At 39.7% G+C, this 27,370-nt stretch overlaps 1 protein-coding gene across 8 annotated transcripts in view; it reads right to left on the bottom strand.

Annotated features, from left to right (window-relative positions):
* The window catches only part of LOC134227108 (cadherin-87A), a 1,007,180-nt gene that overhangs the window by 271,456 nt on the left and 708,354 nt on the right, over window positions 1–27,370 (bottom strand). For all 8 annotated transcript variants that reach the window (XM_062708398.1, XM_062708391.1, XM_062708382.1 and 5 more), the window contains one exon: window positions 211–416. In XM_062708398.1, coding sequence (XP_062564382.1) covers window positions 211–416 — 206 coding nt within the window. The remainder of the gene's footprint in view (window positions 1–210; window positions 417–27,370) is intronic.

Raw genomic sequence — 27,370 nt, 5'->3', positions numbered from 1 at the left:
CGATCTAGCCTAAGTGTTCCAAATTTCGATCTTTTGTAACTGCTATTTGTGAATCTCAAATTCAACCATGCTCCGAGCACAAACCATCTATCTAATCATATCCAGTATTTCCTCCTGCGGCATAATCAATTCACGAGAGCAAAACGGCTCGACCAAATACAAATTTATGACTCATCCCTAACGTACCCACTCACATGAACGGCAACTTACCTCACGGTCCAGCGGTTTTATCACCTTGACGTCCCCACTGATCGGATCGACCATAAAGTTGTCCGAGCCGAGCAGTCCGAACGAGACGTTACCGCCTTCCGGGTCGTAACCTTCCAGCCGGTACACGACACTGCCTACCGGCGTCGTTTCCGGCAGGGCCAGGTTGTTCATGTCTTGCGTGAAAATCGGTGGCAGGTTGCAGTGACCTATGAAAGAAACGGAAGAAAAAAACATGGAGTTACATATTTGCCTTCCTCGGTGCTATGTCGAACTTATTTGCATCGAAAAGTTGTATAACCATTCGCTTTAAGTTTCATCGACCCTTCAGTGTTCAATCCTTACAACATATGCCCTCCTTATGGTTTCCATGCAAGATTAGGCTTCTGACAGAGCGAAGAGAGTGGAACATATTCCATCTACTGGGTACGACCTCCAGAGTCATGCCTCCTACAGCCAGAGTTACAAAACCAGACGCCAGCTCAGACACCGACACGGTACTTTGAAACTAAGTATTCCTCCGGAGCAGAACCGAAAAGGAAGCATCAAATTTATTAGAAGCCCAGATTTATGCCACATACACACACACATACGGTTACCGTCACAGCTCGACTTCCTTGCTCTGCCCTACCAACAGCTTGAGCTGCTCCACAAAGTGATGCAAAACTCCAACGAATTTGTCTTTGTTTAAAAAGTTGGTTGGAGGGCGGTACCAGTCGAAGACGAAAGGTTGTAAAATCACAGGAAACGGATGATACGGCATAGAGAAATATGAGGCTCATCTAGGAAATGGAACGACTGAGTAGGATCTCGGTTCGGTGGGAGGGGTTCGGATAATGGTTGGGAAATGGGAAAGAAGATAAATCAAGCATTCATTCATTCATTTCGTTTTCTGGTGCGAAAAAAATATGGAGACATATTAATTGAAGACGACTAATGCAATTATGTGGAGCGAAACTTTATCTTTATTACCATAAGCAATGTGAATTTATATCCAGGACTCTTTTCCTTATTCATTTCTCTTAGTCTTTCCATCGCCAGGCATTACATTTTGCAATCCATCACATCACTGTCTCGATTTACGATCAGTTTTCAGTGAGGAATTCAATTGGATTATTTTCAACCACGAACCTGTCCTGTACAATTGTTGTGAAAATATCCACTCTTTATATTCGCATTAGACAAATCTTACAATCATTTGAAAGTTCTTGGCATACATAACTCTTCAAGGTTTTAATACAAGAAATCAGCAAAATGTAAGATTTCAATACATGTATTAAATTCCTACGCAATTGTAAATGCCAAAGTTTTTAACAGTTTCTGTAAGGTTTTTATGCAGAACAGTATTAAAATTTGCCTTCCGCTACGCTGGTTGGGCAAATGCATACACAAAAATCAAGCCAGTTAATGGTCCATCCATACATAACTAATTACGAATGAGGTTTTTAATACACTTCGATAACAATTGTACTTTGCTTACACTCTCTTCTATACATAACTGTTCCATATTGTACCAACGAAAATGGAGGTTGCAAAACTTCTACATAAAATGTGTTACATTTAATATTCTGAGAAAGTCTCCACTCATTACGAAAATATTGAGAAATTTATCAGATCCAATCAACATTAGTGACACAAATTGACTCAAGTTTGATTTTGAGGCCAAAATCACCAAATAAATAGAGCAGACTGGTATACGAACTGAACAATTATGGTAAGTCGAAGACTGTCAAGCTATCAAGTTCTCAAATTTATCTTATACTGCACGACCCTATAGTTAAGCCAAATCGTACAAATTTGGTATACTGTCAACGAGGATGGCAATGAGTCTATTAGAAGTAAGAATAGGTTACTCTTCCTACAACTAAGAATATCCGCAAAACGGCTGTACTTAAGCAAATCAAATTTTGGAGGAGATTCCCTCCCTTGCAAAGGAGAGGCCTCTCCGTATCTCGGATTCCCCTCTGGAGAGATTCCCCTTCGGAGGAGATTCCCCTCTATATCTGGAAGACTTTATCTACTTCTACATCTCGAAGAAGAATCCCTCCGAGTCTCGAAGAAGATTCGCCAACGAAGTTCGGAGGAGATTCATATTTAAATCTCGAAAAAGATTCTTTTCCGAATCTCGGTGAAAATTTCCCTCCAAATATTGAAGGATAAACCCCTCCAAGTCTCGAAAGAGGAACCTCTCCGAATCCAGGAGGAGATTTTACTACGAATATCGGAGAATTCGAATTACAAATTCCCCTCAAAATATTTTGGATAGGATAGGAAGTCTCGAAAGAGGAACCTCTCCGTATCCTATCCAGGAGGATGTTTCTCTCCGAATCTCGAAGAAGATTCTTTTCCAAAAATCTTCTGGAGATTTCCCTCCAAATATCGGAGGATAAACTCCATCAAACCTCGAAAAAGAATCCCCTCTGAATCTCGGAGGATCTCCTCTCCCGTTCAAAACTCGGAAAAGTTTCCCCTCCGAATCTCGGAGGAGATTTCCTTCCATATATGATTCACTCACAAATGTCAGTAGGCATTCCCTTCTGAATTCCGGAGGAGTTTTGGAGGAAAATCCCCTCCGGGTCCGAAATGTATTCCTGCCCAAACCTTGGAGGAGATTCCTCTCCGAATCTCTAAGGAGACGCTATTCCAAATCTCGAAGGTGATTCTTCTTTCAATCTCAAAGGGCATTCCTCTCTAAATCTTGGAGAAGATTCCTCTACGAATCTCGGATGTCGTTCCAAATATCAGAGAAGATTCACCTCGAAATTTCGGAATGATTCCTTTTGAAACCTCCAAGGAGCATCCTCTCAAGATCTCGAAGATGCTTTCTCTCCAAATCTCGGAAGAGTTTCCCTCTGAATCTTCGATATACTAATGAGATCCCATCTGAATCTCTGAGGAAATTTCTCTCCAAACCTCGGAGTAGATCCCCCTCCGTATCTCGAATGGATTTTTCTCTGAATCTCGAAAGAGATTCCCTCCGTAGCTAAAAGGATATTCCTCCACACAATTTGGTAGAGTTTCCCCTCCGAATTTTGAAGGATTTTCCCCTCCAAATATCGAAAACAGATTTGCCTCTGAGTATCGGAAGAGTTTTTGCATGGAATCTTGAAAAAGTTACCCCTCGTTTCGCGGAGAAGATTATTTACTTAATTATAATCTCTGAGGAAACGCCACTCCGAATCTCAGAGGAGTTTCCGTTTAGCAGAGGCTTCACCAAATGTTGAAAGAGATTCTCCCCGAATCTCGGAGAAAATTCCCGACCAAATACCAAAGAAGATTTCCTCCCGAATTTTCGAAGAAATTTCCCTCAGAATCTTGAAAGAGAATCCTCTCCGAATCTCGGAGGAAATTATTCTTCCCAAAATTTGAGAAAATTTCTCTCCGAATTTCGAAGCAGATTCTTCTTCGAATTTGAAGGGAGATAGCCCTCCAAATTTTGCAGGTGGTTCTTGTAAAAATTTCTAAACTCCGAATCTCCGAATCTCGCAAGATATCCCCCTTCGAATCTAATAAAAACTCCCTTGTAAATCTCGGAATAGATTATTTTCCAAATTTTGGAGAATTTGGAGTTTTGAATTTCGGAGAAGATTCCGCTCCTAACCTCAGAGGACATTCCCTTCTGAATTTCGGAGGAACTTTCCCTCCGTATACCAAATTTATTCTCTTCCGAATCTTGGAAGACATTCCACTCCAAATCTCTAAGAAGATTCCCCTCCAAATTTTAAAGGAGATCCTCTCTGAATTGCGGAAGAGATTCCCCTTCAAATTTTAGATTCCCCTCCGAATCTTAAGGACGATCCATTAATTACGAAACGCAAAAAATGGCCGTTTTCAACCCACCCTCGCCCAATGTCACACTTTTTGTATGGAGTATTCAAAATTTTTGTATGGATTGTCACACTTCGGGCAACCCCTCCCCCCCCTCTAAGCGTTACGTTATTTTTTGGATGTTTCCTTAAAGAAGACTCTCCACGAATCCCTGATGATTTTCTTCTGAATCACGAAGTAAATTTCCTTCAAATCTCGAAAGAGATTCCTTCCAAATTTCGAAAAAGAATCCCTTCCAAATCTCGAAGAAGATTCCCCACCTAATCTCGCAGTAGATTTCCTCCCAAATCTTGGAGGATATTCCCCTCCGAATCTGCACGCTTAAAATCAATAACACAGAGATGTGTTTGCTTCACACAAAACGGACCTAATGCAGAACAACATCTAGATGAGCGACAATTACACAGGCACAAAAATGCCTAGTACGGTCGTGACAACGGTCCTTTTTTATATGTAAACGTTTGTACAGGTTCCTTGTTTCATGACGAACCAAATACCGTTGAAAATATTGAAATCCAAGCTTCAATAAAACCACACGAGCTATTTTTGTGGCTGTGTAACTGTCGCTCATCTAGATGTTGTTCTGCATTAGGTCCGTTTTGTGTGAAGCAAACATATCTCTGTGTTATTGATTTTAAGCGTGTGGAAGAGATTCCTCCTCGGATCTCGGAGAAAATTTCTCTCTGGCTTTAGGAGCAAAATCCAATCCGAATCTCAGCGGAGGTTCCTTTTAAAATTATGCTCTCAAGATCTCGAAGATGCCTCCTCTCCGAATCTCGGAAGAGTTTTCCCTCTGGATCTTGAAAAATCCCCTTCGAATCTCTAAGGAGATATCCTGAATCTCAGAGAGGAGTTTTCTCGCCGAACTTCACAAAGAGATTTTTGTTCTGAATCTCGAAAGAGATTCTCTCCAAATCTTGATGGAGATTCCTTTCCAAATCTTTAAGGATTTTCCCCTTCACATATCGAAAAAGATTTGTCACTGAAACTCGGAAATGATTTTGCATCGAATCTCGGAAAAGATTCCCCTCGTTTCGCGGAGAATTACTATATCTCAGAGGATTAGCCCTTCATAATCTCTGAGAAGACGCAATTCCTAATCTCAGAAGTGTCTTCATTCTGAAACTCGGAAGAGGCGCTCCTCCAGATATTGAAGGAAATCCCCTCCCCCCTCCCAATTCCCGAAAAAGAAGATTCCCCACCAAATATCGGAGAAGATTTCCTCCCTAATTTTGGAGGCACTTTCCCTAGGAAACTTGAAAGTGAATCCTTTCCGAATCACGGAGAAAATTATTTCCAAATTGGAACAAATTATCTTCCGCATCTGGAAGAAGTTCTCCCCTCCGTTTCTTGAAGTGGATTCCTCTTCGAATCTGTAAGAAAGAGATTCCCCTCCAAATTTTGCTGGTGGATCCTGAACGAATCTCTTAACTTCGAATCTCCGTATATCGTAGGATATTCCCCTTCGAATCCAGAAGGAGACTTCCTTCTTAATCTCGGAATAGAATCTTTTCCAAATTGTGGAGGAGAATCAGTTTCGAGTCTTGGAGGAGATTCCCCTCCAAATCTCGAAAAAGATTTCCCTTTCTAACCTCGGAGGACATTCCCTTCTTCCCTTCACTCCGAATCACATTTATTCCGCTCCAAATCTCGAAGAAGATTCCCGTCCGCATTTTGAAGGAGATTCCTCTCTGAATTTCGAAAGAAATTCCCCTCCAAATTTTGGGATTCCCCTCCGAATCTTAAAGAAGAATCCCCACGAGGATTCCCTTCGAATTTTGGAGGATATTTAGCTCCGAATTTCGGAGGAGATTAATCTCTAAATCTCGGAATAGATTCTTCTCCGCGTGTATCCAAACCTTGGAGGAGCTCCCGTTCCAAATGTCGGGGTAGGCTCACTTTCAAATGTCGGAGAAGCTCCCCTCACTTAATCCCGGAGTAGATTAGAGCCCCCCCCCTTATCTGTACTTCGAAAGAGAATCCCCTCCGAATTTCAGAGGGGAATCCTCTTTGACCTTAGAAGAAGATTCTCCTCCGAATATCAGAGGATATTTTTTATGAATCGCAGAGAAAATTCCCCTGCGAATCTCAAAAGAGATTTTCCTCCGAATCTCGGAGGACATTTCCCTTCTAATCTCAAAGGAAATTCCTAAGATTTTAGGAGAAGATTGTAACGGGAGGGGAAATGGAGGAAAAAGGAAAGAACGAAACCACCTTCACTTAAGCGCCAGGCAGGTGCGAACCTTCCGCGAAGGAGCGTGTGTATCTCAAATCCCGTACCCGGCTGAAGACTTCAGGACGAGTCCTTATCTTAAACATCCAATACGAAACCGAGCTTCAGCAAAGCCCGAAACCGACGACAATTAACCCGCAAAATATATTACAATTCTAGGGTGGATTGGTGCTTTGAAGGTTTTCCAGATCCAGAGCCTATACTACTTCGAACCCGATGGCCGATAGTAAGCCAAAGGAAGACTTTCCCTCTAATTGATCACCAATCGATACAAAGAATACATGGCTTCATTTCGTAGCTTTTAACAACTTTCGTTTAATATTTTCGTCTCTCTCTACCCGGTGTTGCATTTTTGTCTTAATCTACGGTTAGTAGGTTTTACAATTTTCCGATTTTTCTAGCGCTACTTGCCCAATACTGCCGATGCGCGCGCTGCTCAATTTGCACTTCACGATGACGTCACGAGCCCGATCGAGAACGCCCCTGGTTGTGGATTTTCGAACTATCGGTTCCCGTCATGAGACTCACAGCAAGTTATGTACCGATGTAGTGGTGAGGGCGGTTTCGGTAGGGGAATTCACACGTGGTCAACACCAGAGCTTTTCCCGCTTATCTGTCACCGGGAGTATCGTAAACCCTTGAACCTCGGTATAGCCACATCGGCCAGAGTAGTGACTCACTGGCGTCGTGAGGGGTGGCACAGCGGTGCAATAGACTGGTCCCTGGGGGTTAGACCTTCGTTTGAAGGAAAATCTTCAAACGGTTTTTTTACGAATTAGCATAGGAAATCTAACCTCAATATCGAACTTCTTACCTTTAACCGTTTTTGACCGGATTTCTTCGGTAGTGCTTCGGGTAGTCAACTTCCTAATCACAATTTGAGCCTAGCGTAATATCAAGAGCTTAAGAATTGGCTTGTTGTAACTGAACCATGTGACTTACAGTTTTGATAATTATTTTTTTAGACGCCACTTGGCATCTGACACGCCGGTGTTCTCGGTGGAGTTCCACCCGACACAGCACCCACTTTTATGTCAATTTTTGTCACTATTGCCTGCTATCGTGTCACTCTTGTCTACTATATGCACTAATGGCAACCTCACCAAAAATTTACAATTTTTGCCCTTATTTTTACTTGGCACAACCTTCCTACTCTGTGGTCAAACTTTGAGAGAGAGTTTTACCCAAGGCTGGGACCTTTCGTCCCTATTCGATCCCGAGGCTATTGTTCCTGTTCTTGTGCTTCCATCCGCTCGGCTTCAACATCAAAAACCGCCAACTTGAACCTCCTTCGATCTGTCAGATGGGTCGAGAACAGAGATGGGAAACGCTATCGCTATTATGGCTCTGTATGCGAAGGGTAACTTCGAATACTGTTGAGATTTGATTTTTTTTAAGGACAAGGATCATGATATACATAATTTTCTATATTAAAAAACAGCATTAAGGATTTAATTTAACTCTTAAATGAATCTAATAGGATAGGTTGTAACTTTGTTACAAGATCTCCCTCTGAATCTTGGCGGAGATTCCTCTCCAAAACTCGAGGGAGATTACCGTCCGAGGCTCGAAGAAGATTTCTCTTTGAATCTCGGAGGCGGTTTCTCTGTGATACGGAGCGGGGTAGATTCGCCTTCCCCCGTATCACAATGAAGATTTCCCTCCGAATTTAAGAGGAGGTGCTTCTCAGAATCCAGAAGATGGCTCCCATCAAAATTTCTTAGGAGATTCCTTTCGCATCTCGGAGGAAGTTACCCTCCACATCTCAAAAGAGATTCTCCTTCGAATCTCGGAGGACATTCCCCTTCTAATCTCGAAGGAAATTTCCCTCCAATTTTGGGAGAAGATTCTTCTCTGAATCTTGAAGAAGACTCCCCTCCAAAGCTCGAGGAAGATTCCCGTCCGAATCTCGAAGAAGATTTCTCTTGCAATCGCAAAGGAGATTCATCTCCAAATCTCGGAGTCCATTTCTCTCCGAATCACCACCACATTCACCTCCGTCTCGCGGAGAAGATTATCTCCCAAATCTCGGAGGAGTATCACCTCCGAATCTCGGAGGAGTCTTTTCTCCGTATCTTGGAGAAGGTTTCACTCCGTATATCGGAGAAGACTCCCATCTGAATCTCAGAAGAGATTCTTCCAGGGTCTAAGGTCTAATGGTCCCCTCTGAATCTCAAAGGAGATTTCCTCCCAATCTTAGGAAAAAATTCATCTCGAACTCCCTTCCGAAACTTGGGGAGTTTTATTGTGAATCTCTGACGAGGCTCTTTTCCGAATGTCGTAGAAAAATTCCCATCGAGTCTCGTGGAAAAAAAACTTCTTTTCACGGAAAAGATTCCCCTTTCAATTTTAAAAGAGATCCCCTGCCGTCAAAAGAGAATCCCATTCAAATGTAGGAGAAGATTTTCCTCCGAATCTCGAACGAGACCTCCTCCCAAATCTCGGAAAAGATCTACTCTGATAATCGGAGTAGAAGATTCATCTTTAAGTCTCAGCGAAGATTCTCCTCTGAATTTCGGAGGATGTTTGTTTACCTTCCTTCGAATCTCGGACAAGATTGCTCTGTGAATATCAAACAAGCATCTCCTCCGCATCTCGGAAAAGATTCCTCCCCAAATCTTGGAGGAGATTCCCATACAAATCCAGGAGGAAACTTTGTTCCGGATCTCCAAGAAGACTCCTCTCAGTATTTCGGAGTAGACTTCCCTTCAAATTATGGAAAATATTGAATCTTGAAGGAAATTTTCCTCCATCGAATATTGAAAGAGATGTAATTCTCGGAAGAGAATCATAAATTTCGTATTCTGAGGAACATGAGTCCATGTGAAACTTGTATTCTAATTCCATTCAGGAAGTGTAGAATACCAGTACCATGATGTATGAAAAACAAGAAAAAAAATTAGAACTTTGAAATTTATTCCACTTCATTCGAACAATTAACAAATTCCTCACAAATCTCGAAAGAGAATCCCATCTCGGAATTACATTCCCCTTCTAATCTCGGAGAAAATTTCTTAAATTTTCCTTTCAAAAACATGAGGGAGTTTACCGTCCGAATGTCGAAGATGATTTCTCTCTCTCGGTCTCTCGAGGCGGTTTTTCTCCGAATTTAGGAGTAGATCCCCGTATCACAGACTAGATTTCCCTCCAAATTTAAGAGGAGGTGCTAACCCGAATCTAGAAGCAGACTCCTTTCAAAATTTCCCTCCGATTATCAGAGAAGATTTTGTTTCGCATCTCGGAGTAAATTCCCCTCCTATTTTGGGAAAAGATTCCTTTCTGAATCTTGAAGGAGATTCCCCTCCAAATCTCGAGGAAGATTCCCGTCCGAATCTCGAAGAAGATTTCTTTTGCAATCGCAAAGGAGATTCCTCTACAAATCGCGGAGTCCATTTCTCTCCGAATCTTGGAAGAGATTCATCACCTCCATCCGCAACCACGCCACCAAATTTGATGCTTCATACAAAAAGTGGGGCATAGAAAGTAGGGGGATGTAGAATACTGCGTTATTATTACGTATTGGATCTTTTCAAAAGAGATTTCCCTCCGAATATCAAAGGCCTTCTGAGTCTCGAAGAAGATTTCCCTTCTCGATCAAGATTCACCTCCTTCTCGCGGAGAGGACTATCGCCTCCGAATCTCGGAGGGGTCTTTTCTCCGTATCTTGGAGAAGGTTGCACTCCGTATATCGGAGAGAACTCCCATCCGAATCTCAGAGGAGATTCTTCCAGGACCTCCGGGGAAGATTCCCCTCAGAATCTCGAAGGAGATTTCCTTCTGAATCTTGGAGGAAATTTCCTCCCGAATCTCACTAGAGACTCCCCTTCAAATTTCGGGGATTTTTTTTTGCTGGTTTGTCTGGCTAAGACCAGTGTTGGTCCATCTTGCCGGCATTTTTTTTTGCGAATCTCGGAGGTGGCTTTTTTCCGAATCTCGGAGGAGATTCCATTCCTAATGTCGTAGAAGAAAAACCGTCTAAGACGAATTTTTGAGTCGAGTCAAGTACAAGACACTGAAGACGACCACACAGTTGTGGTCGAAATACGTATCTGCAAAGATAACGAAAATTAACTGGTGGAATTAAATGGACAGTACTTAATTCGTCTTAGACGGTTTAATACATTCCACTAAACGAGCTTAATATATTTTTCTGAAAAGGGTCGTAGAAGAATTGACCTTCAAAAAATTTTAACTTTCCCAAAGAATATCCCCTTCCGTCAAAAAATAGTCCCTTTCAAATTTTGGAGAAGATTTTCCTCCTACTTTCGGAGGAGATATCCTCCCAAATCTCGGAAGGGCTTTCCTCACGAATCTCATAAGAGATAACTTTCCGTATCTCGGAGGAGATTCCCTTTCCAATTTTGGAGGAGATTTCACTTCAATCCTCGGAGGAGATTCCGTTACGAATCTTGGAAGAGATTCCCCTCCGAATCTCGTAAGAGATTCTTGTTCAAGTCTCTCTCTGAATCTCGGAGGATGTTTACCTTCCTCCAAATCTCGGACGAGATTCCCATGGGAATTTCAAAGAAGAATCTCTTCCGTATCTCGGAGGAGATTTTGGAGAAGATTCCCATCCAAATCTCGGAGGAAATTTTCGCTCCGGATCGCCGAGGAGACTCCTCTCAGTGTTTCGAAGTAGACTCCCCTTCGAATTTTGGAAAAGGGTTCCTCATTGAATCTCGGAGAAGATTTTCATTTTGGACCTCAGATGAGATTTCCCTTCGAATATTGAAAGGGATTCTCCTCCGTCGGAGATACTTCCAATTCTTGGAAGAGAATCATAAATTCAAGGAACGTGAGACAATGCGAAACTTGTACTTTAATTTTATTCAGGAAGTGCAAACTTCCGGTATCTCGATGTATGGAAAAAGAAAAAAAAAACTTTGAACTTTATTCCACTTCATCCGAACAATTAACAAATTCCTTTTTTTGCGTCATTTTTTTTATTGGTATTACGGGAGGTAAAATTGTCAGAGGATGAAATGTTGGCTCATCAAAATTCAGCGATAATACATCATTTTGTAGGGAAATATTTATCACCGCTGCTTTAGAAAACTGTATCGAACACATTTTAGTTACCATACGCTAGATTCCTGCACTTTTCCAACTGATAAACGCAATAAACTTGCGTGAAAAATCACTTTGACGTGCTTTTTAGCAACCTTGTTTGATCGACTTACAGGCTGGCTGTTCAAGATTTTATTCTTCTGCCCAATAAAGGAATTTTCTGAATGAACTTACCTATTTCCTTCCGTTCTAGGAGGATTTACTCCTCCAAATATCAATGAAGATTCCTCCCAACTCTCGGAGAAGATTTTTCTTCCAATCTCCGAGAAGATTTCTCACCGACTTGTTCCCGAATCTTGAAGGATCGCCAATCGAATCATGGAGATGATTTCTCCCGAACCTCAACCTCTGAATCTCATAAGATATTCCTTTCTGAATCTCGGAGGAGATTTCACTCGGAATCTCGAACTCCATTCCGAATATTTTCTTAGAATACCCTGCGAATCTCGGAGGAAATTTCCCTCCAAATGTTGAAAGAGATACCACTCTGAATTTCGAAGTAGATTTCCCTCCGAATTTCGATGGAGATTCCTCCACTTTTCGGAGAAGGTTATCTTCCGAATATCAGAGGAGTATCCCCTCTGAATCTCAGTGGAGGCTTTCCTCTGTATACCATATGGGATTCTCCCAGAATACCGAAGAAGATTCTCCTCCGAATCTAGAAAAAAAAAACCTTTCGAATCAAGGAGGAGATTTCCTCCCGAGTTTCAAGAAAGATTTCTCTCCGAATCTCGGAGGAGATTTCTTGCGAATCTCTGAAGAGATTCTTTTCCGAATCTCGAAGGAGTCTCCTTTTCATATCTCAGAGGTAATCCCGGAGGATAATCTCGGAGGAGATTTCCTCTGAATCTCGGTGAAGGTTCCGAAGGTTCAGAGGAGATTTCCTCTGAATCCCGGAGGTGATTCCTTTCATAATTTAACTTTCATAATTAAACGAGAATTTCCTCTGAATCTCGGAAGGGACACCCCTCCGAATCACGCAGAGGACTTCCTTCTGAATTTCGGAGGAGATTTTATTCCGAACATCGGAGAAGATTCTTTTCCGAATTACGGAGGATATTCTCTTCAGAATCTCGGAGAAGATTCCCGCCCGAGTGTCGGAGAGGAATTTCCATCGAATCTCTTAGGAGATTTCCTTCCAAATGTCGAAAGAGATTTTCCTTCGAACTACAGAATTAATCAATACAGAATCCTTTTTTCTCTCCGGAGAGAATACTTCCGATTCTCAAAGTAGATTTTCTTCTGAATCAAGGAGGAGGTTCCCCTATGAATCTTCAAAGAAATAGAAATGCTCCTACGACTACTAAAATGTATCCACTCCCGAATGTCAGCGAAGATTGCCCTTCGAATCTCCGATGAAATTGTCCGCCGGATATCGGAGGAAATTTGCCTTCAAGTCATCTACGAGGGGTCCGCGACGTGAGGCATAAGTACGTTAGGCATAATGTCCGATAGGCATAATGGGCGTTAGGCACAATGTACGTTTGGCATAATTCTACCTTATTTGTCATGGGCTGTGCTTTGGGTAATTTTATACCTAACGTCCATTATGCCTATAGTCCATTATGCCTAACGTACTTATGTCTAACGAGGTATACACATCTCGGAAAATGTTTTTCCCCGCATCTCGTAGGAGATTCCCCTTCAAATCTCCGAGGAGATTCCCGCAAGAATATCGGAGCAAAATCTCGGGGGATTCGCACCTGAATCGCAGAGGAGATTGCTCGTCGAATTTCGGAGCGGAGGAGGAGAGGAGATTTCTTCAAAACCTTGGAGATAATTTTCCTTCGAAACTCGGAGGAAATCCACCAGCACTTCTTGGAGTCTCCTCCGGATGATTCGCTTCCGTATCTCAAAGGAGATTTCATTTCTAATTTCGGATGAGATACCCCTCTGCAGCCCTGAGAATAATCCGTTCCGAACCTCCTAGGAGTTCCTTTTTTGAATCTTGAAGGAGATTACTCTCCAATTTTTGAAAACGATTTCTCCCCGGAAGAAATCCCCCTTCGAATCTTGGATTCTCCACCGAAATTCAAAGAACATTTCTCTCCGAAGAGAGTCCTCTGAAGCTAGGAAGAGTTCCACCCAAATTTTGTAAATGTTATGAATTTTGTAAATTTTGTAAATTTTGTAAATTTAGTAAATTTTGAAAATTTTGTAAATTTTGTAGATTTTGTAAATTTTGTAAATTTTGTAAATTTTGTAAATTTTGTAAATTTTGTAAATTTTGTAAATTTTGTAAATTTTGTAAATTTTGTAAATTTTGTAAATTTTGTAAATTTTGTAAATTTTGTAAATTTTATCAATTTTATCAATTTTGAAAATTTTGTAAATTTTGTAAATTTTGTAGATTTTGTAAATTTTGTAAATTTTGTAAATTTTGTAAATTTTGTAAATTTTGTAAATTTTGTAAATTTTGTAAATTTTGTAAACTTTGTAAATTTTGTAATATTTGTAAATTTTGTAAATTTTGTAAATTTTGTAGATTTTGTAAATTTTGTAAATTTTGTAAATTTTGTAAATTTTGTAAATTTTGTAAGTTCTGTAAATTTTGCAAATTTAGTAAATTTAGTAAATTTTGTGAATTTAGTAAATTTTGTAAATTTTGTAAATTTTGTAAATTTTGTAGATTTTGTAAATTTTGAAAATTTTGTAAATTTTGTAAATTTTGTAAATTTTGTAAATTTTGTAAATTTTGTAAATTTTGTAAATTTTGTAAGTTTTGTAAATTTTGCAAATTTAGTAAATTTTGTAAATTTTGTAAATTTTGTAAATTTTGTAAATTTTGTAGATTTTGTAAATTTTGTAAATTTTGTAAATTTTGTAAATTTTGTAAGTTTTGTAAATTTTGCAAATTTTGTAAATTTTGTAAATTTTGTAAGTTTTGTAAATTTTGCAAATTTAGTAAATTTTGTAAATTTTGTAAATTTTGTAAATTTTGTAAATTTTGTAGATTTTGTAAATTTTGTAAATTTTGTAAATTTTGTAAATTTTGTAAGTTTTGTAAATTTTGCAAATTTTGTAAATTTTGTAAATTTTGTAAATTTTGTAAATTTTGTAAATTTTGTAAATTTTGTAAATTTTGTAAATTTTGTAAATTTTGTAAATTTTATAAATTTTGAAAATTTTGTAAGTTTTGTAAATTTTGCAAATTTTGTAAATTTTGTAAATTTTGTAAATTTTGTAAGTTTTGTAAGTTTTGTAAATTTTGCAAATTTTGTAAATTTTGTAAATTTTGTAAATTTTGTAAATTTTGTAAATTTTGTAAATTTTGTAAATTTTGTAAATTTTGTAAATTTTGTAAATTTTGTAAATTTTGTAAATTTTGTAAATTTTGTAAATTTTGTAAATTTTGCAAATTTTGTAGATTTTGTAAATTTTGTAAATTTTGTAAATTTTGTAAATTTTGTAAATTTTGTTAGTTCTGTAAATTTGGTAAATTTTAAAAATCTCTTCCAAATCTCGAGGGATTCGCATCTGAATCGCAGAAAAATGGAGGCGGAGAGGAGATTTATTCAAAATTTTGGAGATAATTTTCCTCCAAAACCCGGAGGAAATCCACCAACACTACTACACGCTTAAAGTCAAGTACACATCGCATGAATAGCTTTCACACACCACGGCGGCGACGCCTTGGCCAACTCTCACTATGAGTGAAAATTTTGTGTGAAACATAAGCAGTCGCTGTGTACTGTCTCACATGTGCATGATATGTGTAAGTGAGTTTGCCTCGAACTGTCCCTTCGGGTCGCTATGATGGCGAACGTGTGCAGAATGTGCTGCAAGTAATCGTACTTTTTCGGAGGTTTTTCATTTTGTTTTGATGGCGAAACAAAAAAAAAAGTGCGAATACAATCATCGCACTTTGTTTTGTTGATCGAAACGATTGGAGAAGCCTCCGAATAAGTATGGAAAAGTTGGCTTACTTAAACATGAATTTGAAAACATACAATTGAGGTTAGGTTCGATTTCCGATTGCTCTCTCGCTGTGTAAAATGAACTCACCGAAAATCATCGGCCATCGGTTACACAAAAATGAGTAACATCGTAGTTACTCATAATATGAGTTGTTCCAGGAGAGGCCCGTTTTGTGTGAACGGAACACAAAAATATGTAAGTCATTTTAAGCGTGTAGGAGTCTCCTTCTCTTCTGAATCTCGGAGGAGATTTCTTTTCTAATTTCGGAGCAAATATTCCTCTGAATATTTGAACCTCATAGTAGATCTTTTTTTGAATCTTGAAGGAGACTCCTCTTCAATTTTTGGAACAGACTCCCCGAATCTCGGAGAAGAATATTCTTCTTATCTTGGAAAAGATTCCTTTCCGAATCTCGGAGGAGATCTTCTTCCAAATTTTGGAAGAAATCACAGAGAAGATTCCCCTTCAAATCTCAGAGGAGATTCCCTTTTTTTTCTGCCGAATCTCAGATGAACCTCAGAATCTTAGAGGGTATTCCTCTGCGAATATCGAAGAAGATTTTCTTCAAATCTCGGAGGAGATTTACCTCAGAATCTAGAAAGAGATTCTTCGTAGTGCCTAGAGAGAGATTCCTTTTCGAATCTCGGAAAAAAATCTTTTTCGAATCTTGGAGGAGATTTACCTCCGAATCTTATAGAAGCTCACGTAGAAGTACGGTGAAGATTCGCCTGATGTTCGGAAGTGAATCAGAAATCAAACTTTCTGGGGAACTTGAGTCAATGCGAAATATGGGCTTCAACTCGATTCAGGGAGTGATGACCTCCAGTATTTCTATTTGTGAGCAAGTTTTTGTGCTAATTTTCCTACATCGTTTCTATATTGGCCCGTTTGGGAATGTTTGGGAAGTTATCTTCTTCCAATGATATTTTTTTATTACGATCGGCTCGAGTGAGTGGTCATGTGGCTATCGTTTGTGCTTCATCCGCAGGAGGTCGTGGATTCAATCCCAGGCCCGTTCCATCCTTCTACGTTGTACCTTTCCATATATTCCTACCTTTTTCTAGCAATCGCTAGAACTGAAAATGGGCAGTTCTAGCATGTAACTGTTAGAGTACGAAACGATCGAAAAACGATCGTTTCGGCATGCATTTGGACTATACCAACCTATCATTACTATCACATTGGCAACCCATTAACCAAGACGAACCTCTACCATTGAACCTAATCCCATTCCGATAAATTAATCGATAACCTAATCCCATGATAAATTCCTAATGCCATCGGTTAAAATATACGATCGGTTAAAATTTGAAAAAGTTGTGTCAAATGAAGGGTGAAACAAACAAAAATTGAACACCGAGGTTGGAAATCCAATGAGTTCAGGGAAATAACAAATTGTTGAATGCGGTAGGAAAATAAACAGTGCATCCAAAAAATGAACCGAATTTTCGCTCTGGGATGAGGATCAAAAATAATATTTCTGTTCGCAACTCAAATGGACTCCCTCCACGCAACTGAACGATGAAAATATATAAAACCATTTTGGCTATTAAAATTTCATATTATAAAAATTATTTTTTATCTATCAAAAAGTGCCGAGTGAAAAGAAAAAAAAAAATCAAAAGAAAGCAATGAGGAAATAATAAAACAAAATGAATCGAAAATAAGGTTAATATCATCTTAAAGTTGATGATGTGGTCGAAGTGTATCCAAAAAGTTGTGATTTCACTTTCAGTTCATAATTTTTTTCTTCTGCTTCTAAGCGGCTAAGTAAATTTAGCTCCACTCCTCAGCCACTCGGAAAATTCCGATGCCAACTGCATAAACGAGCAAATCCAAAACTCAAACTATCTGCCAGCCCCGAAAAAAAAGAGGGAAAATCCTTTCGCAAATCCCACCAACGCTGAGCGTGACCCAGTCAGTGTGTGCCGGTGGCATGAGCTCCACCGTACAAGCATACCTTTCTTCCATCTCGTTAACCAATTTGTCTACGAGCGATTGGCTTTCGATCGAGTGCCGTCACTGGCACGCTCTGCCCCAGCAGCCGCCCCACGCCACCATATTATGCATATAGTTGGAAAGGCAAACCCCCGTTCGTTGTTGCCAAAGGCAGCAGCAGCACATCTCCGGCAACGAAGGGTTCTGTTGATAGATAAAAATGGCAGCTATGGAATGAATTATTCACAGCCTCGTACGCCTTACACCGGCGAGCCCCAAGGATGGGAAAGATTTTCGAGTTTGGTTTTCCAACAAACGGGAAGCACGCTCGACTGGATGTTGGATTTCTTCTCTATAGTTTTTTTTTCTCTTCGTGCAAGGATGAATTATTGTCGTTTTACATACTGAACTGATCCCCAACCGATTCACACACAGGTGAACACCCGTTTCCCGGGAACAAGCCCCAGGTCTAAGCCGCTTACACCGACTCTCAAACACAGGTCAAAGTTTCACTGGAGCTCTATGTTTCCGGTCCGACACATTTTGGATGCTGCTTCATTCCGAGAAAAGAAGATTTACCCATCAGCTGCTGCAGTTGACAGGGAATGAAAAAGGATGCTGATTACTGGAAATGCTTAATTTAACCCTCTTTCCGTCCGTCGTCGTCGTCGTCGTTGCTAAGAAGCTCAATGGGTTTGTAACAAGGAGCATGCTCTTCGGAATTGTCGTCAAGAAAGCTCATCGTGTTGGGCATTGGGGCGCACGATTAAGAATGCAACATTCGCCAGGAGGGAACGTAACTATTGTTCTTTTTATTCGATCCTCCTCCGTGGCCGTTTCTTTGAAAGTACGGGGGTATGTACTGCTTAGAATTGAAACAGGAGCACGTCTCAATGATGTTATTCCAATGAATAAATCATTAGGCTGTGGAAATAAAAGTGAAGCTTGAGTGAAAGATCAGCTTCCGTTGTTACAACCTTTGTCTGGCAGTAGTGATGGCGGGATTCCCAGCAATATGACAAAGGTGATAGACGAAAAATAATCGATTCTAGAAATGAAAATCATTGGAATGATTAGAAAACAGCGATGATTCGTAATTCCGCACCCACAGATAATCTGCAAAACACAGAACTTTTTGACGAATGTGTGCACTTTCTTCTCCTTTACCTTATAGGAATGCTTAGAAAACGTGGAGCGTCCAACACAATAAATTATAGCAATATAAAACTCATTACATAAATCCCAAATGAAATTGTAAGGCGGCAATATTACAAGCCGGTGAAATCAAGGATACATGCCAAGTTAGAGCCAGAAAAAAACCCTAAATTCTAACTCCAAATCGCCCCTTATTAGCCCTACCCTTGTTGTTGGCAACATTCATACCCAAGGGTTATCATCAAATTGAATTACCTCATAACAGTTCATCAAAACTCATATCAACCCAACAAGCAAGGAGGACCATTTTTCTCATCCTCATAAACTGCACATCCACACTCGAGAGAGACGACCAATTCAAGGATGAGGCAAAAACATGACGATATGGTATTATGCCAAATTCAGGAAGCTCATACACCGCTCATAATGCCAGCACCACAACTGACTGTGTGCTGCTTGTGTGCTACCACCACCCTCACTCGATTTTTTTTCTTTTGCTTTTCCACAAATCCAAATCCTAGTTTGTTGACCCAACCTGGGTTCCACATCCATTTCGGTGTGTGCCTACGGATTACGAGTTCAGACAGGCACGGTACGCTTCCGCTTGGAGAGCGAAGCTCTGCCGCAATCACTTTCAATACGGACGAGGTTGGTATCTTTGCTTTCAAGTTTGCGAATGTATCTTTGCCGTGTTGCACAGGAAAATTATAATATCTTCATTTTGGGTTTTGAAAAATTAAAAAAATTGTTTATTGGTTAACTTTGAGAAAATTTGATAAAAGTTGTAAATTTATTTATAGGAGAATATAGGAGAAGATTCCCTTCCGGATGTTGAAGGAGTTTTTCATCTGAATTTTGGAGTAGAACATTCTCCGTATTTCCGAAAAGCTTTTTCTACGAATCTCGGAGGAGATTCCGCTACGAATCTCGGAGGAGTTTCGGCTTTTAATCGAGATCATCCTCCCAAATGGGGGAAGGGTCGTTTGGCCGCAATCCATCTGTCCGAAAGTCATCCGGCCGAATAGGTCATTTGGTCAAATAGGACATTTGGCCGAATATGTCATTTGGCCGAAGAGGACATTTGGCCGAATAGGTCATTTGGCCGAAAAGGTTATTAGGCCGAAAAGGACATTTAGCCGAATAGGTCATTTGGTCAAATAGGTCATCTGGCCGAAAAAGATAGTTGGCCGAATAGGACATTTGGTCGAATAGGACATTTAGCCGAATAGGTCATTTAGTCGAATAGTACATTTGCCCAAATATAACATTTGGTCCAATAGGTCATCCGGCCGAAAATAACATTTGACCGAATATGTCATTTGGTCGAAAAGGTCATCTGACCGAATAGGATATTCGGTCGAATTGAACATTTGGTCAAATAGGACATTTAGTCGAATAGGTCATCTGGTCGAATAGAACATTTGGCCGAATACATCATTTGGCCCAAAAGTTTATTTGCATTTGCATGACATTTGGCCGAACTGGTCATTTGGCCGAAAAGGTCATTTGGTCGAATAGGATATTTGGCCGAATACGTCATTTGTCCGAATATGTCATTTGACCGAAAAGTTTATTTGCCCGTTTAGGACATTTGGCCGAATTGGTCATTTGGCCGAATAGGTCATTTGGTCGAATAGGACATTTGGCCGAATAGGTCATTTGGCCGAAAAGGTCATTAGGCCGAATAGGATATTTGACCGAATATGTCATTTGGTCGAATAGGTCATCTGGCCGAAAAAGATAGTTGGCAGAATAGGACATTTGGTCGAAAAAGACATTTGACTGAATAAGTCATTTGGCCAAAAAGGTCATTTGGCCGAATAGGACATTTAGTCGAATAGGTCATTTGGTCGAATAGGACATTTGCCCGAATATAACATTTGGTCGAATAGCTCATCTGGTCGAAAATAACATTTGACCAAATATGTCATTTGGTCAAATAGGTCATCTGGCCGAATAAGATATTTGGTCGAATAGGACATTTGGTCGAATAGGACATTTAGTCGAATAGGTCGTCTGGTCTAATAGAACATTTGGCCGAAAACATCATTTGGCCAAAAAGTTTATTTGCCCGTTTAGGACATTTGGCCGAATTGGTCATTTGGCCGAATAGGTCATTTGGCCGAATAGGCCATTTAGTCGAATAGGTCATTTAGTCAAATAGGACATTTGGCCGAATAGGTCATTTGGCCGAAAAGGTTATTTGCCTGTATAGGACATATGGCCGAATTGGTCATTTCTCGCGTGATTTTTGAAAACGTCGTAAGTCCAAAAGAGAGGCTCTCTCTGTTTACTTTCTCTTTCGATTATTACAAAGCCATGCTGAGGTGAAAATATTGCAACAAATTTTAAACTAGCCTAGATATTAGCAAAAGAGAGTCTCTCATTTGGACTTACGACGTTTCAAAAATCACACGAGATTTGTCCGTATAGGACATTTAACCGAATAGGTCATTTGGCCTAATAGGATATTAAGCCGAATAGAACATTTGACCGAATAGGTCATTTGGTCGAATAGGTCATCTGGCCGAATAGGACATTTGGTCGAATAGGTCATCTGGTCGAATAGGACATTTGGTCGAAGAGGACATTTGGCCGAATATGACATTTGATCGAATATGACATTTGGTCGAATAGGACATTTGGCCGAATAGGTTATTTGACCGAAAAGGTCATTAGGCCGAATAGGACATTTGGCCGAATAGGTCATTTGGCCGGAAGGGTTATTTGCCCGTATAGGACATTTGGCTGAATTGGTCATATTTGCCCGTATAGGACATTTAGCCGAATAGAACATTTGGCCGAATAGGTCTTTTGCCAGAATTGGACATTTGGCCGAATACGACATTTGGTCGAATAGGACATTTGGCTGAATAGGTTATTTGGCCGAACATGTCATTTGACTGAGCAGGTCATACGACCGAATAGTTCATTTGGTCGAATAGGTCATTTGGCTGAAAAAGTCATTTGGTCGAATACTGAATCTCGAAGAAGAATCCTCTCCGAATCTCGGATGCTTTTCTTCTCCAAATCTCGGAGATTTACCTCCCAATTACCTCGAAATTTCAGAAGGGAGTCCCCTTAAAATCTCGGCGGATAGTTCCCTCCGCATGTCGTAGTAGATTTCCGCGAATCCGGGAATGTAATCTCCGAATGTCAAAGAAGATTCATCTCCGCATTTTGAAGGAGATTCTGCCCCTAATTGCGGGGGAGATTCTCCTCCGAAACTCGGAAAATATTCCTCTCTGACTGTCGGAGAAAAGCCGCGTATCACGACTCACGAAAGCGACTCTCCTCCAGATTCTATTCCGAATTTAAAAGGAGATTTCCCTCCGAACCTTGGAGAAGATTCATCTGCGAAACTCAAAGAAAATTCTGCTCCAAATTTCGATGGATATTCCTCTTCAGGTTTAGAAAAAGATTTCACTCGATATCTCAGATGAGAGCCCCTACAAATCTAGGAGAAGATATTCCCATTCAAATCTCGTATTTTAGTGAATTTTATGAATTTTGTATTTTAAAATTTTAGATATAGTAAAATTCCCTTTCGAATGTCGGAAAAGAATATCCTCTGTATGTCCGTGAAGCTTCTACTACAGATTTTGATACAAATCTCGGAAGGGATTCAGCTTCCAATCGCAGAGGAGATTATCCTCCTAATGGCGGGGACGATTCCTCACTGAATCCAGCAGAAATTTCTCCTTCGAATCTCAGAGGAGATTTTTCCCGAATAACGCAAGAGGTTCTCTCCGAGTCTCGGAGGAGATTCTTCTCCGAATCTTGGATGCAATTCTTCTCAAAATATCTGAGGAAATTCCCTTTCGAATCTTGCAGGGGATTCCCCTTCAAATCTCGGCGGATAGTTCCCTCCGCATCTCGTAGTGGATTTCCTTGAATCCGGAAGGAGATTCTCTGAATTTCAAAAACGATTCACCTCTGCATTTTGAAGGAGATTCCTCCCCGTATTGCGGGCGAGATTCTACTCCGAAACTCGAAAAAGACTTCTCTCTGACTCTCGGAGAAGAACCGCGAATCCAGAATCACGGGAGAGATTCCCCTCCAGATCCCATTCCGATTCTAAAAAGAGATTCCTCTCCGAATCTCGAAGAAGATTCCTCTTTGAATCTCGAAGATTTTCCTCGATATCTTAAAAGAAAGCCCTTCCGAATCCAGAAGAAGGTTTCCTTCCAAATTTCTTCTTAAGTGGATTTAATGAATTTGGCATTTTCAAAATTGTTAAATTTAGTAAAATTCCTTTTCGAATTTCGTAGAATAATATCCTCCGTACAAATCTCGGAGGAGATTCAGCTTCTAATCGTCAGGGAGATTATCCTCCGGAAGGCGGGGAAAATTCCTCACAGAATCCAAAAGGAATTTCTCCGAATCTCGGAGAATATTTCTCTCCAAATCTCGGAGGAAATTTCCCTTTGAATGTCGGAGGAGATTTTCCCCAATTAACGCGGTTCCCTCCGAATCTAGGAGAAGATTTCCCTCCAAATTTTGGAAGAGATTCCCCTCCAAATCTCAGAAGAGATCACCCTTCCGTAGAAGATTTCTCCACCGAATCTTGGATTCAATTCTTTTCCAAATCTCTGAGGAGATTCCCCTCCGAATCTCTTAGTAGGTTTCACCGAATTCTGGAGGACATTCCTCTTCGAATCCGGAAGAAGATTCTCGCCCGTATTTCGAAGAATTTTTTTTAGGAATCTCGAAAGAGATTCAGCCCCTAATCACGGTGGGGATTAACCTCCGAATCAAGGAGGAGATTAACCTCCGAATCTAGAGAAAGTTTTCTTTCCGAATCTCAGAAAAGCTTCCCTGTCGATTTTCGGAAGCGATTCCCTTCTGAATCTCGAATTTAGGAAAATACAAAAAAAAATCCTCTCCGAAAAGATTCACCCCGAATCTAATGAGGAGAGTCCCCTCCGATTCTCGAAGATGATTTCGCTTCGAATCTCGGAGCCAATTCCCTACGAATCCCTGTTCTTAGTGAGTTTTGTAAATTTGTTAATTTATGTATTAAAAATTTCTGTAAATTTTGTAAATTTTGTAAATTTTGCAAATTCTGTAAATTTTGTTAATTTTGTAAATTTTGTAAATTTTGTAAATTTTGTAAATTTTGTAAATTTTGTAAATTTTGTAAATTTTGTAAATTTTGTAAATTTTGTAAATTCTGTAAATTTTGTAAATTTTGTAAATTTTGTAAACTTTGTAAATTTTGTAAATTTTGTGAATTTTATAAATTTTGTAAATTCTGTAAATTTTGTAAATTTTGCAAATTTTGCAAATTTTGCAAATTTTGTAAATTTTGTAAATTTTGAAAATTTTGAAAATTTTGTAAATTTTGTAAATTTTGTAAATTTTGTAAATTTTGTAAATTTTGTAAATTTTGTAAATTTTATAAATTTTGTAAATTTTGTAAATTTTGAAAATTTTATAAATTTAGTAAATTTTGTAAATTTTGTAAATTTTGTAAATTTTGTAAATTTTGTAAATTTTGTAAATTTTGTAAATTTTGTAAATTTTGTAAATTTTGTAAATTTTGTAAATTTTGTAAATTTTGTAAATTTTGTAAATTTTGTAAATTTTGTAAATTTTGTAAATTTTGTAAATTTTGCAAATTTTGCAAATTTTGTAAATTTTGTAAATTTTGTAAATTTTGTAAATTTTGTAAATTTTGTAAATTTTGTAAATTTTGTAAATTTTGTAAGTTTTGTAAATTTTGTTTGTTTTTTCAGGCATTTATTTTTTTTTCAATTCGTGGGCTCAGTCGTTTATTACACTTTGTGGAGCCGGAATTACAGTTTTGTATTTTTTTATTTCATAAGCTTTATTTTTTGTATTTCATTCGAGAAAGCACAACTGAAGAAAGAAATTCTACACATAGGTGAACAAGCATTTTTCCTAAGTATCGTTTTTGGCTCGGATCTAGTCCAGCGATTGCAAGCGACCAAAAAATGTATCACATTCTTGAGCTCCAGAGAAAAATGAAAAACTGCTGAGCAAGTTTGTCCATACCTAAAGAAGAAGGGTCCAATGATATGATATGATATGGCGTATGGTTTCCCGCACGTCGTCGGTACAAATGGACCCCGAATTATGGACAAACATAGCCAGAGTCACAGTGGATGCGAACGAAATGAAATAAATGTTGTCACACGAACAAACCACGTAGACCACACAGACCGGCGAATACGGACGAGAACGGGGTAGATTTTTGTCTCCGCCAATTATTGTTATCGTTCTGGGATGTGTACCGAGGAGCAGTACGGACGTCCGGAAGGACACGGCAAAACCCTACAGTAGTGGAGGTACGGCAGTTGCGGAAGAAGCAAGGCGACCGGTGGGAAACTGTTTGCGACCGGAATTAATTCAGAGGGTATTATGACAGATGGTTATTGCATTTTTTCGACTATTTTTTTTTTCTTTCGGGAAAATTTTCCAACCACCACTGATGATCGCAATTTGATTTACATACCGGCATTTTATGGCACATGAGAACATGAGTAATAATTCATATGAGGAGGGCTATTATTGTGACATGTTATTTTGGGGGGCCATGGGCGACTGGTCTTAGTCATGTTTGGATGGAAAAGGATACGAAGGAAGCCAGAACCGATGGATCGGAGGCAATTTGGCAATGGAAGTAGCATGGTTGGCCATTTTAAGGTGAATAAGTGCCTGCTGGAAAGTCGACAATAGGAGGAATCTGAGACCATGAGGAATGTAATTGCGGTTCGTAGAATTAGGTGGATATTGTAACAAATTATGGACAACATAATGGCATCGTTATGACATTGATACCCTTTTCCGAAACGATAAGTTATTTTCAAGTTAATGTAAAAATGTTTGAGCGTGTGGACGTTCTGTATAGTAGACGAATAATTTATGTTGGGGTCGTGATTATCAAATCGTTTTATATGATTCCTACATACCCTTCAACTTCTTCCTAAAATCCAAATGAACTCACAATAAGAACATTGATATCCATATAAATAGTTTTTTAATACCAGATACCATACCATCCTTGTCAAACATTCTCAAAGTATAGTACGCCACGATGCTACCGTTGAGGCTTGAATACCGAACAACTTCTTGTTTTTCTAACGTTGTAGAGCCGGTACGAATCACGTTTTTATTTCACAAAAAATGTTCACAACTCGAACCAAAACAACTGATCAGCATCTAGTGCCAGTCCAGCGTATTTTGTTTTGTCTGGAATAGTCAAGCAAATGTCGCATTCATTTGCATTCAGCTGTAGCAGAACTTCGGTATTCATGTTGGGCGTCAAAGAGGATTGCGTCAAATTGATCAGAAGCACATTACTATAACATGATTCGGAAATTTGGGATTTTTGTGTGGTAAATAACTAATAATATTGTAACTAATCTTGTTACTCAATTATTTGGGCGCCACCAGTAAATATTTCGGCTTTTCACATTTTTTTGTTACCTCGCTTAAAACAACATACCACATTAACCTCCAAAGAAAACAAAGTGCTTGTCGCGCACCATCTTCCACCACTCGAAAAAAAATATTCCACCATCCATGAAAAAACAACCTGTCCATCTGAAGTGATCCTCGCGCGTCAAAACTGACAACAGCCCATCGTAAAATAGGACCCAATCTGCCCTGACGGCATCAACATCACCATCTTCACCGCAGACACGCTTGACGCTCACCTAATCGCACCTTAGAGGTGAAGCCGTGGGTCCGCCTTCCGGGAAGCGAGCTTTCGTCGAGTGCCTGTCTGTCTAAAAAGAACGTTTTCCTTTTTCCTTCGCAGCAAACCCAGACGGCAGAAAATGTTACATCGTCATCAAAAAGAATTCCGGTCGGCGGCGACGACAAGCAAAACACGGCTTTTCCAAGATTCGCATTTTTCTGGTGCCGGAAAATTTATGACTTGAACTTGACGGCTTTCCGCGTTCCGCTGATAGGCACACTGCTCGCTCCTCTTCGGTAGGGGGCTGAGTAAACAAGGTTGGTACCTAAAAGGTTTGAGTTGGCAAACCGAACTCCGCGAGCTGAGAGCTGAAACCGAAAAGATGATTGGGCAAATTTGACATCATGGTTCATGGGAAAAGTTTTGCGAAATAACTTCCTTGCCCGTAAGGCGTGTGTCGGTCGGCGTTGCAATGTAGCATGAGCATGCAAATATTTCCGGTAATGGCAACGGCTGCGTCGAATTTCAAATGGCTTCATTTCACGTTGGCAATGGTTGATTTAGTAAATCGATTTTCAATATATGAGAAATCAGTAGAAGACGGTCGAATTTCAGATGAATGGTTGAATGGTTGAATACGAAGCTGATTTTGCTGGAAATTTTGAATAAACGTACCTTTAGCCACAATTGGAGGGATTTAAGGACAAGCATCCCGGTATCCAAAACAAATTTTACTCACATTTTCAAGGAAGCACCGCAATCAATACGGAAGAAACGCACATGTGTAGGCGGCAAGTCATCTCGATCGTGAATGGAGAATTTCAGTACGATATGTTCGATTTTCGAACTGTGAAGAAACTTGATCTCCCTCGGCAAAGCGTCGATTATGAACAACTCTCGAGCCAGTTTCCGTACATGCATGGCCTGCCGATTGCGACTTACCATGATGTAGTTCCCCATATTCTGATTAGTGCAAACGATGCTAATTTCATTCTAACAGTGGCTCGTGGAGAGAGAAGAATTGGAGAATCAATTGCAACTAAAACGCGACTTGCATTGACTGTATTCGGTGGAGCGAAACGTTCAACTGAATCTGCAAATATTATGGTCCATATACATGCATGCGAATGTTCCCAACACGCTTCTTTACATGAGCATGTCCAAAATTACTTCACGATCGATAATCTGCAAGTAAGTGGCCCAGTGGAATCACTACAGGATCAGCGCGTTCGGATAATTGTACAAGAGACCACTAGACGCACACCATCCGGCATGGACTAATGATGACGTCGTAATGCCGAACAATTATCAAAGAACAAAGAAAAGTTGACGACTCGATTGCGGAGTATTTAAGGCTT

Source organism: Armigeres subalbatus, chromosome 1, assembly GCF_024139115.2.
Source record: "Armigeres subalbatus isolate Guangzhou_Male chromosome 1, GZ_Asu_2, whole genome shotgun sequence".
Taxonomy (NCBI): domain Eukaryota; kingdom Metazoa; phylum Arthropoda; class Insecta; order Diptera; family Culicidae; genus Armigeres; species Armigeres subalbatus.
The sequence above is the reverse complement of the archived record's forward strand: the minus strand, read 5'-3'. Positions and strand labels throughout refer to the sequence as shown.